Source organism: Aulostomus chinensis, chromosome 20 (genome assembly GCF_037954235.1).
Source record: "Aulostomus chinensis isolate RoL2024-O1b breed Wild chromosome 20, RoL_Achi_v1.0, whole genome shotgun sequence".
Lineage (NCBI taxonomy): Eukaryota > Metazoa > Chordata > Actinopteri > Syngnathiformes > Aulostomidae > Aulostomus > Aulostomus chinensis.
This window is the reverse complement of record NC_141339.1, coordinates 151854-164076: the sequence shown is the minus strand read 5'-3', so window position 1 is coordinate 164076 and position 12223 is coordinate 151854. Positions and strand designations below refer to the sequence as shown.

The following is a 12223-nucleotide window of genomic DNA, read 5'->3' as shown; positions in this document are numbered from 1 at the left end:
CCATCCCTCCTCTTTAAAAGTGTTCTCCCCCAGGATGTTTTCCATTTAGGTGTGACTTGCTATTTTGACATGTTTGACTTTTGATTGACATTGTGGGACTCTTTACGGCATTCTTTGGTCCATAATGTTTTGCACTGATGTCGTGGGTAGTTTGATTAAAAAGCTTGAACTTAAACATGGTGTCAGAAGCAGTCTAGCTAAAAAAACTAGCAAACACAAACAAACATCATGGTGAGCAACATGATTCCAGCAGCAGAGAGAATGCAATTGTGTGGGGATCTGGCAAAGAACTGGGAAGTTTTTTGAATTTGAGTACTTTGTTTTTGCCGCGGGCTGAATGAGAAGCCTGGGGAAGAACAAGTAGCAAGACAACTAATGGGCAATGAGTGCCACCATATCCATATCCATATCCAGAATGTGACATTGACTGAGGAGCAAGAGAAAGATCCTACTGCCATCCTAAATGCTTTGGGGGATCATTTTAAGCCGGAAAAAAAGATCTATAGAGATACATGTTCGGATGCTGAGATCTATCAATGCAAACAGCATGAACTGCGAGCTGGCCTGGCTGGCATTGAACCAATAGCAAATGACATCCTGGTAGTTGGGTGTGGCAACACAGGTGCGGAAGCAGAATGGGACCATGACAAGAACCTGCAACCTTTTATGGAGCTATGCAGAGCTGTAAAGCTGAGACTGAGTCAGCGCAAGCTGCAGTTTTAACTCCAAGTGGTCAACTTCCATGGACACATCTTGTCCTCAGAAGGACTGGGAATTGACCCAGAGAAAACATGAGCTGTGCTGGAGATGCCGACTCCTACAGATGAAAAAGCTGTACAATGCTTCATTGGGTTCATGACATACCCCACCAAATTCCTGCCTAAGCTCTCGGAGGTCTGTGAGCCACTCCACAGACTCCTGGCCTCTTCAGCTCTGGAGCCTCCTCCAGCAGCACCAGGATCTGGGATGAGGGGAGAAGAAGAGGAGTTAGTAACACGTATGAGGACAGGAGGAGGAGAGAGAAGCCCAGTGCATCATGGGAGATCCCCAGCAGTCTGAGCCTATAGCAGCAGATCTAAGGGCCAGCCTAAGCAGTCCTGACTATAAGCCTGATCAACAAGGAGGTCTTAAGTCTGCTCTTAAACATAGAGAGGGGGTCTGGGTCCTGGACTGAAACTGGGAGACGGTTCCACAGGAGGGGAGCCTGCTAGCTGAAGGCTCTGGCTCCATTCTACTGTTAGAACTCTAGGAACCAGCAGGAACCCTGCATCCTGGGAGCAAAGGGTTCTAGCTGGAACCACCTCCACTGACTCCTCTACATGGAGGAGCAGCAGCTCTACTCTGAGTCCCTCCTGAAGGACTGAGCTTCTCACCCTGTCTCTAAGGGAGAGCTCAGCCTCCCTGAGGAGGAAACTCATTTTGGCTGCTCGTATTCAGGATCTTGTTCTTTTGGTAAATGGAGGGTTAGAGGACCTCAGGTAAGCTGACGGAGGGCCAGAGGATTTGAATGTATTTCATCAACGAACCAGGATATCAGTCACCCAGACACAAATAACTATCCACCATCACACGCTTTAACTTTCAATCATAAATTACAGTGAAATGGAGCAGCTGCAGGCAAGCAGGCTCTCTCCTCACATACTGATTCATCTCCGACATAGTTTGGAGCAATTCTGCATCACGAGTTCAGGTTCTAACCACAGAAATAACAACAGCTTACAGTATGGTAATGATAAACTGCATTTGTACAGTATTGCTATTGTCAAGTGTTTCCCATGAAAAGTTTTCTTCCAAGTCTGCAGGGATTTCACTGGAATTAAGATTTCTTTGCTCTTGAGACCAGATGTGCACTCCGCAGGATCACAGTCACATGACTTTGTAGTCAAAATAGGCAAAATCCTGGATGACACGTTGTTTCCTGTTGCAGTAACACATCATTGTGATGTCTACGTCTACCATATTTAGAAAGAACAGATGAACAGCAGACTTCCCTGACTGCTGTCACACAGCACCATGGCAATTGTTAAAGCCTCTCGGAGGACGTGGTGATGTCAGCTGGAACGTTCTGCACATAGCTGGGTGTCTGCCGTGTTCAACTATTGTTTAGAGTTGTTGTTAGTCCTGTCAGAACCCAGTTAAATATCCACCCAGTCCCAGTTCTGTCCTAGTAAAGGAAGACAAGGAGAGTTGGTAAAACGCCACACTGGACGCCACGACCCGATTTATGGAAATGCCTCTACTCCTGTAATAGCAGGCCAAAGGTTAAGCTTAGTTTAGTTACAAGGCCATGGTGAGACATCATGAGGCATCAGCACCACTGCGTGGCTACTTGACTAAATTACACCTCATCATTTTGCCCAGCTCATTAAGCGACTTATTAAACCTTGAACAACACTCATCAAAGCTTGACTGTAAGGGTTAAGTGGGTGTGTTCTTCTATTATCAGTGTCCAGACACTCAGTCACATGAATATAAACAATGAATGGAACAGAATATTGTTTAGGTACACATACCTGACTGGAATCATCTCATATCTCCATGTTCAGTATGAGTCCGTGGTCTTGACGTCTTCTGGCTTCACCTCACCAGGACTATTTCAGAAGACAGAGTTTTGGGATGATATTTTCTTGATTCGTGTGATTCTACAGATAGGAAGGCTACATAGTTATGGAGCAGTTGTCTCTTTTACTTGATAGTATAATAATAAGAGAAGCGTTAAACAAATTGTCCAACAAATGCATTGTTCTTGATGTGGTATATTTGTCCACATGTTCTGAAAGTAAAATAGAGAAACAGCAAAACAAGCAAGTCTGTTTTTTCCCCTGACAACAGTTAAAGAGTATCTGTCGTTGGTTTTTAGGAAGACGCGTATTAGCTTCCACACAGAAATGACCTCCGATATGAGTTGAATTGACTCATTAACCAACTCTTGATTTAAAGAATAGCAAGCTGCAGCCATCATTGAGGGGCGGGGCCATCAGAAAACCATCAAAGCTGTCCGATCATGATGAGTTTGGACATTTCTAAGAGCCTGACTGCCACCATCTAGACCAGCGTCAGCAGCCACATCCTCACGTTAACACTTGACTTCACTAACTCAAGTCAAACTAGTTTTCTTGTCACCTAGTTCTCTACTGCAGCTTCTGCATGTGCTTATAATAATGACATATTGTTCATGACGTAGCAGAAATAGGGTTCAGCTATTTTTATATTTTAGTTTTCACATGATCATCTTTTCCCTCAGATTGCTGAATGTTGGTTTCTCTGTGAAATTTGGCTCCATATCAAAAGCAATGAAAGCTCACATTCAATGTAGTTCATTTATTCATGTTTGCATAAAAGATAATCATGTGGCGATACATTATCATGTCAACACTGCCATGGCTGTCAATGTACAGACAACAAGATTCTTCATCACAATAAAATCTGCAGAACTTGAGAGAATCTGCTGGGTTCCTTCAGATATGTAGTTGTGATCATTCCTACCACTCCTTAGCATCAGTTACATCAGAGCTCACCTGGGGAGAGAGGCTTGATACTTGTGTTCAAACACCAGACTGGAAATAAGCAGGTCATTTCATGGTGTCAGGACAAGCTAGGACCACTTCTCATCCCCACATTTCTCCCTGAAGAGTCACTGTAGCATGAAGGGGTGCAGACGAGCGACCCGTCTCACCGTCACTCACAAACCAAATCTTGTCCTCATAGCTGAGCAGGAAGCCAGCAGAAAGAATGCTTGTTATGCAGAATGCAGGCGAACGGGTTCATCAAGGTGGACAGACAGGAACTGCACACCTTTGCTGCAGCAGCCAAGTGTGCTCCATTCAGCTAAAGTGCCTCAGTGGACAAACTACGTTTTGTTGCCAAGAACTTCATGGCTGCATTTTAGCCGGTCTTCATATCATACACTTAACCTGCGTCATTTGACTCCAAGGAGATTTTCAAATTACACCAGAATCTATTACTTCATGAAAACTTGATTCAAGTGATTTTGCTACAGTGCAGTGTTTTGGTGCACATTTAGTCCACATCATAGTCCAATCAGTGTGCTAGTAACGGCTGCTGTTGTCATAGGAGGTCACATCCAGGTCGAAGTAATCCTCCAGCCTCCACTGCAAAGTCTCAAATGTGGGCCGGTCCAGCTCATTCTGCTTCCAGCAGTCCATCATGATGTCATGCATGATTGTAGGGCAGTTGGGGGGACAGGACATCCTGTAGCCCTGAGGGATCCCCTGGACAACCTGGTAGTTTGTCATGGCTGAAAGAAAAAGGGAGGGACATCGTATGATTACGCAGAATGACACACTGGACATAGAACTTCCAAATATGGATCACTGTAAATCCCTGAATAATAAGAAGGAGAACAAGCAGAAACATGGAGATACTCAGAGTAGAAAATAGCACCATCCTCTGTACCGTCCCCACTCCACAAGGGTTCCACACTACACAGAGATCATGCGCATGCAAACTCATCGATACAAGCAAGTACAGCTTTGATCTTAGGTTGCTTCACTGCTACTCTCCATTTGAAGAGCTACCCACTTTTGGGCTTAGAACTACCTTTGTACTTGTGGGTAGAACCGTTCCAAGCAGAAGACCACCTGACTGATGAAAGTGTGCGGTGATAGTACGATCCACTGCAGCACTAGCATTGTGTACAAAACCCACAACACAAAAACCACGCAGCTGCCATCACTGCAACCTTCATCTCATATAGAGAGCACACAGCCTGGTGCAGCAACTGTACTTTGAAGTTCCTAGCTCCTCTGAAAAGCGTCCTAGAACTGGCCGGTTAGGTGGCTGCACAAATCAGTATGACAATGCTCTGAAAACATGGCCCCAGGTTCCTTCAGCCTTACTTGGGTACGGCATCTGGCCAAATGTCATAATCTCATACAGCAAAATCCCAAAAGACCAGACGTCAGATTTGATGGTGAACTTGTTGTCGTGAATGGCCTCAGGAGCCGTCCATTTCACTGGGAACTTGGTGCCTTCTTTAGCTTCGTAAACATTTTCATTCTCTTTCTGAAAACAAAGCAAGACAGACAACAAAGAGAATTACTTCAGCACATCGCCTGAGGTTACCTGTGGAGGTCCACACTGAGGCGCTGGGACATGGCAGGACAGACAGATATGATGTGACACCAGACTAGCCCGTGTGTGCCAGAAAGTGAGGATGGCAGGCACCGAAAACACTGCTCTGCGAACCCGCTCACACCTGCTGTTACCAAATGGGCGGAATGACCCGATCACTAGTGTTCAGCCTTACTGCAGGAGTGCGTCCTGATCACTGAAACCACATCCAGAGGTGGTCTGGACCACATACAGCCACGGTCTCTCGATCATAGGACCACAGTGAAGAGGTGCCTCATCAGCTAATGTCCTGCGTCACAGGCAGCATACTGTTATCATAATTACTGTACGTCTGACCGTGTGAAAGGCTCATGGAAAGATATTATAATTATCATGATCATCATTATTGCCGCTGCAACAAACATCTTGGATGGTGGGCTTGACAGGAACATGGCTCATTGTGGTTTGTCTCTCTCCTGCTTTTAATTTGTAACTCGTTAACACCAGAACGGGTCACTGCTGCACCGCTCGCTCCGTCATTAAAGAACAAATGTCTCTCAATTACCCATCATGTCTCTCTCTCTCTCTGACATCATCCAGAACACGACGCCTTTAGTATTAAACTCACTGACCTGAATGACGGGACATTTATGCCTTTTCTAATAAACATAAACTTTTGGTTTAAAACATCCATTTACATGATTGAAAACAGAAGTATTGTGTGTTGATGTGCACAAGACAGGACACGTGGAGACGCAAGTGTAAGGCAAACGTGACCACACTTCCCCCTGCTGACCACTGGTGGGCCGGTGTAAAAGCCTAAGGACTATGACGGTGGGGGCAGTGTGCCACCTCCTCTGTACTAGTGAAGTATGAAGCCCTACCATGAAGACCCTGGCCAGACCAAAGTCCGCCACCTTGCAGATGTTGTTCTCCCCCACCAACACGTTCCTGGCAGCCAGGTCTCTGTGGATATAGTTCTGTAACTCCAGGAAAGCCATGCCTGATGCCACCTGGGCCGCCATCTCAATCTGGTCAGAGATCCGCAGCGTGGTACCTTTGTCCTCTGAAATGAAGGCAGGGACTCACAGTGAGTCACAGTGTGCTGAAAAAAAGGTTTTTAACTCAAGAGCATTGTCTTCTGATCAAACACATTCCCACTTACTAACCCGATTTTTTAAGAGCTTTGAAATGTGGGAACCAAGATCTACAACTTGCATCAGTTAATTTTACAAAGCAATCCTGACCAAACCAATGTGTGTTCTAAAACTGCATATTTGAGGTATGCATTTGATAAACACTACTGTCCTACAAAGTGAGTGCAGGAGCAGCCCACGTGCCGGAGGGCGGGGTTTACCCGCACGCCCGGGGACGGCGTTCTTGTTACCAATAAATGACCTGCCTTTGTTTTACTTGGGGATGTAAAATATTACGTAACTCATGCAATCAAATGGAGCCACAACAATTCTGTGCAGTTTTTCAAGGTCCTAATTTTTCGTAGAAACCCTCCTTTTTAGATAAATCCTCGGTTCAGGATCCTATTAACTTTTCAATCCCGCCTACATTTCTCCCCAAATCCTCTAGAAAAAAATGTTTGAAAAAAGAATTCGTAACACAGCCCGAATTATATTTTCATATAAAAAAAACTAAAAAGCATAAAAGTCCAAAAAAATCAAAATACAAAATTTAAAAATTGAAATTCATAAAGAAGGAAAGGGTGAACCCAACGAAGATGAAGTACAGCCATCTCGCTCTCCCTTGCTGAACCCAAACCTGGTCCAATATCTGGTGACCCTAAAATCCTCACTTGAGACAGTAGGGTTCACCACAGACAGGTGCGCTTTCCTGTTTCAGAGGAATAACAGACAAAACCGGAATTCTATATTCACTGGGAACTTATCAAATATGACACCTTTGGTCCACCTTTTTGGAAAAGACATATCCCTCACAAGTCTGTTCCTGAGAAACTAGAGATCCAAAATGGTTTGTGTGCCGATGCGCAGCCAAACCAAAGACTCTGGACTTCTGCTATCAAAAGAAAAAAAAGAGTGTCGCAGCAGTCGGCCGGCAGCCTTACTCTGGAGGTGCTCCAGCAGGCTACCCTTCTTCATCAGCTCGGTGATGATGTAGATGGGCTCCTCCATGGTGCACACGGCATAAAGCTGGATCAGCTTGGGGTGCCGCAGTCTTTTCATGATCTGAGCCTCCCTCAGGAAGTCCTCAGGATCCATGGTGCCTGGCACGGAACTCAACATCAGCAACAAATACCAGCGAGAGGCACGTTTCTTCATGCGGGTACAAACACCTATCATTATTTATCATTCCACAAAAGGGAAGCGATTGTTAAAACACAGGTCTGACAGCATTTTGTGTTATGGTACCATTTCTATCTAAGGGTTACAAATCTATTCTGTCTCAAATGATCATCAAGGTGAGTTTGATTCCACGTTTGTTTCTTTCAGGCTGATGAGCAACATCAATGTCAAAGGTCTAATCAACATGGGAGCCATTATTAGTGTGAGGACCCTTCTCAAAATGTTTTTTCTTAATCCGATCACTATAAGCTGTACAATTAAACCTACACTTTAAGGAACTTCAACTAATTTTGTTTTCTTCTGAATTTAAACACCAATTTTTTTTTACAATCAGTTCAAAGTATCTGTCATTGGTCCTGTTGATTACTAATAATCAGGATTGGCCCTGAAAAAGCCATCAGGGTTCCAGGCTATTTAGGAAGCTAGAAGAAGCACCGCTAGCCAAGCTCTCCTTTTTGGCAGCATTTCTGGAATGAAGCAGCAAATGAGAGGAGCTGCACCTGGTTTGAGGGTCTTCACGGCCACTGCTGTGGTATCGTTCCAAAGGCCCTCGAAGACTTCTCCAAACTGCCCCGCCCCCAGCTTCTGCCCCAGGGTGATGGAGTTGCGGTCAATCTCCCATTGGTCCACAGTGTTGTAGGAGAGGCCGTAAGTCTGTGGAGCCTCCATCTTCACACACACACACACACACACACACACACACACACACACACACACACACGCTGACACATAAGCTCACAAAAGCATAAAGCCTCTGACATTAATGGCCAAATGAGTGTGTGGTACCTTCTTGCAGGGTTCCACCAGACGGACACACAGGCCGTCAGCCTGCCTGGAGTAATGCTGCACCAGCTGCTTCAGTGTTTCAAAGGCTCGGCTCTTAGACACGTAGTAGTGACTGTTGTTCAGTTTCTTGAGCTTGTAGTGCTTCACCTTCCCGCTGTCCAGCACTGGAGGACAAGACCAGGACAATGACATGGTACAAAGCACAGAAACACACTCGTGGCACTGGAGACTACAGGTCATGTGGTCAGTCACCATGTTGTGTCTCAGACTTTGAGTCACTGCAGATAGTTTTCTGTTAAAAACCAAGAGTCCACCGCGAGTTGGTCTGATGATGTCAGGGGCAGCTCTAAAGGGGGCGGGGGCCCTGCTGACACCCTTTATGTTCTTAAAACAGCTGAGCCATGCTTCACCAAATTACTGGCAGGATGGAGCAGAGATAAGATAAGATAAGATAAGTACTTTATTTGTCCCAAACTGGGAAATTCTCTTATTGCAGCAACCAACCGACTGACTGCCAGCCCAGGAATTTCGAGGTCAAGTCCAAACACAGCAGTTAAACTTAGTTAAATGTGTAATGAACATATGTTCAGAGTCAGACAGAGGGACAGCCATAGGGGAAGACCACAGCAGGGACATCAGAGACAGTCTGCCTCCCCGCCACCCTGCCAAGACTTCTTATCCTCATGCAATATCTTCCAGATCCCCCACTGGATGATGATGTTACTGATGATGCTGAGGTACAAATACTTGTATTGCTGAAGTACAGAGCGTAGGACTCGGACTGACCTGCAGGGCTAATTAGGCATGACCTGATATGAATGAATGAATGACTATGGAAAGAATGTGACAATGATGGAAGAGCGAGGCCAGCAAGAAACGATTGATTGGCACAGAGGGAGGGATAAAGCTGTCACCAGAAACATTCGTTTATTCAACTCGATGGCCTTAAAGCCATGAATCATTTGAGCACGCTGAGTGACAGGGTGAGTCACTTTGTCATGCTCAGGAATATAGCGTGTGTGTGTGATATGTGACACAAGCACATGTACAACATGGTGCTAACATGCTAATGCTAACAAGTTCACTTCATCTGGACCAGCATGAGTAGAACCGATGGCACAAGCTGGGTTTGTTGGACCACAGTTACTCTCGTAAACACATGAAACTCGCCACTTGACACGGGACGGCGCTCAGGTCTCTGAGGGCTCAGCCTGGCCTAACATGAACTCCCATACACGACTAACCAGGAAGTGTAGTGCCGGTCCTCTTAATGCCCCTGGCTGAAGCTGTGGTGTGTGATTGGTGCACTTCCTGGTTCAGCAGTGGAAAAGCAAAAGACTGGCTGTTGGGGTGAAAGGAGCAATGTGAGTCGTTCGACCACCATGTTTGGGATGACGGAGGCTCCCCCATCATATCTGTTGTTTCATTCTGTAGCAGTGAGCTCAACTCAAAGCCTCTGTGAACCAACTCAACGTCTGAATGGGACATTGAGTCCTCCTCAACTTCATGGTGAGGTGTTAGGGTTCGCTGTCCGCTGTCTCCTCACCTGCATTTGATTAAAACAATCCATGTGATCATAAAGGCAAAATTGAGCAATAGAGTTGGTAGCAAGATGCTAACAGTAACCACTGACAGTTCTCTGGGAAAAGTTGATCTGAGAAAGTGGGAATCACAAGGCGGCTGCACAACCGACAGTGGCCATAAAACACTAGCGTGTCACAGCCAACCGTCTTCTTTGAGTGACAGCATGCAGCTGACAGCCTCGGAGGACCGACTGTGAAAGAAAGATGATTTTATCTTACAAAAGTCAAAACTGTAAAAGAGACCTGAGAGGGAGAGCTCTCCTTTCTGACTCTCACAGTTCCTGATGAGGAAGGCGCCATGATGGTTCCCTGCAGCCAGCAGCATCTTCTCGGCATCCAGCCTCTTCGTGTCCGCAAAGTACCACCTGGAAACCAGCAGAGACTTTGCTGGTCAAACCGAGAACAACTGTCTGGAATTTGTGTGAGGCTCTGGTTCAATAATCACATCCAACCAAAGCAAGCAGGCTGCCTGTGGCCCTGAGGGTCACCGTTGTGGCCCTGGGGGTCATGTTTAGAGATGGGGAGGCATCACATCAAGATCACGAGTCATGAGTCATATCATATTCTGAATATTTTCACTGTAAAGTTGCCAGTGTGAGCAAGTCTTCACGACCAAACACAAACATCCCTCCTCCCCTTGCTGGAGCCACTTGGACTCGGCTCTGGACCTGGACCTGGATCTGGACCTCACTGTCCACCCAGTGGGCCTCCAGCTTCTTGCAGTTTCTTGTACTGCACTTGTTCGTGAAGGTTGTTGTGTACTACTGTGTTGTTAATGTGCAATAGTGTGTGTGTGTGTGTGTGTGTGTGTGTGTGGTATGTTTGTGAAACTACTTGTCCTCTTGTGATGATGTCACTGATGATTAAACCATTTTTATCATCCACCTTAAGGAACAGGAAAAACCTGCATACAGCACAAACAGGTTCTCTAGAACACACACACACACACACACACACACACACACACACACACACACACACACACACACACACACACTGATCTCGGCCATTGTTTAGACCAATAATAACTGATGTTGGACACTTCCGCCTCAGCCTGGACGCGAGGCCGGTTCCCCGGGACAATGATTAACCCGTCGGGACTCACTTCCTGCTCCCAGACAATCATTCACCAGTTCAGCTCCAGTTTCACCACCATGAAATCCCTGACAGGCAGTTTAATTGTTGCCGAGGTCCACATAAAGGAACTTGGATTGGATCCAGCCTGGTGACAAAATCAATCCTGTCCGAGTCCCAGTTCTGACCCGGTGGATTCAAACCCGGCATATTATATATTATATTATGAATTTAGATACTCACGGTTCCGCGTCCACGCTCTCCACCGGGGCCACGTAGTTGGCGGGGATGTAGCCTTGCTTGGAGGTCGAAATCCCGCTGAGAGCTCGAGCGAACCACCAGTCCCCCGCAGTCTGGTCCAGGACCTCCACAGTGTCTCCAGCGCCGAAGCTCAGGTCCTCCTCGGTCCGGGCGGAGTAGTCATACAGGGCGACGTAACGATTACCGGCTTTACCAGGTGCGGGGCTTTCGGGGCCCGGTGCTGAGACAGTGCCGTCAGCGGGAGCAGAAGGTTTTTTCCCGGGAAGCCCTCCACCTCTCAGGCTCAGCGGCTTTGGCCTCCTCAAACACCTGAGGCAACTCTCCCAACACGCTGAACATCTCTTGTTGATCTCCATGATGGCCTCGTCAGAACCGGCAGCTCATGGTAGGTCAGCACTGAAGACGGAGAGCCGGGACACGCGAATGATCCGGGACGGCGGCTCTCCCCCTGTGAGCCGATCAGCTGCACCTGCGGAGGAAGGAGGAGCAGCTCCCTGCAGGTGCAGCTGCGCCCTCCGGCGGCCGCTGCAGGACTCACCTGAGCTGCTGCGTCCCGCATGTGTGTGTGTGTGTGTGTGTGTGTGTATATATATATATATCTATATATCTATCTATATCTATATATATATATTTATATATATATATATATATATATATATATATATATATATATCTATATATATATCTATATATATATCTATATCTATATCTATATCTATATATCTATATCTATCTATATATATATATATATATAGATATAGATATAGATATAGATATATATATAGATATAGATATAGATATAGATATAGATATATATAGATATCCATCCATCCATCCATCGTCATCTTCCGCTTATTCCTACACATTAAGGGTCGCGGGGGGGCTGGAGCCTATCCCAGCGTATATATATTTACATATATATACATATATATACACATACATATATACATATATATGTAAATATATATATACACATATATATGCATATATACATATATACACATACATATATGCATATATACATATATACATATATATGTAAATATATATATACACACATATATATATGTGTATATATACACATATATGTGTATATATATATTTACATATATATGTATATATGTATGTGTA

General features: G+C 45.5%; 1 protein-coding gene across 2 annotated transcripts; it reads right to left on the bottom strand.

Annotated features, from left to right (window-relative positions):
- Positions 1-3301: 3301 nt before the first annotated feature.
- On the bottom strand, positions 3302-11556 carry frk (fyn-related Src family tyrosine kinase). Of its 2 annotated transcripts, XM_086188662.1 has the most exons (8): positions 11075-11556; positions 10001-10122; positions 8175-8338; positions 7889-8057; positions 7151-7309; positions 5958-6139; positions 4860-5025; positions 3302-4258 (listed from the first exon to the last, which is right to left on the bottom strand). In XM_086188662.1, the coding sequence occupies exons 1-8, from the start codon at positions 11446-11448 to the stop codon at positions 4050-4052; spliced, it is 1545 nt and encodes a 514-aa protein (XP_086044788.1). In that variant the 5' UTR covers positions 11449-11556; the 3' UTR covers positions 3302-4049. The 2 variants fall into 2 exon arrangements, with proteins under 2 accessions (XP_086044788.1, XP_086044789.1); XM_086188663.1 differs by lacking the exons at positions 10001-10122; positions 11075-11556 and adding an exon at positions 9419-9990.
- Positions 11557-12223: the final 667 nt, after the last annotated feature.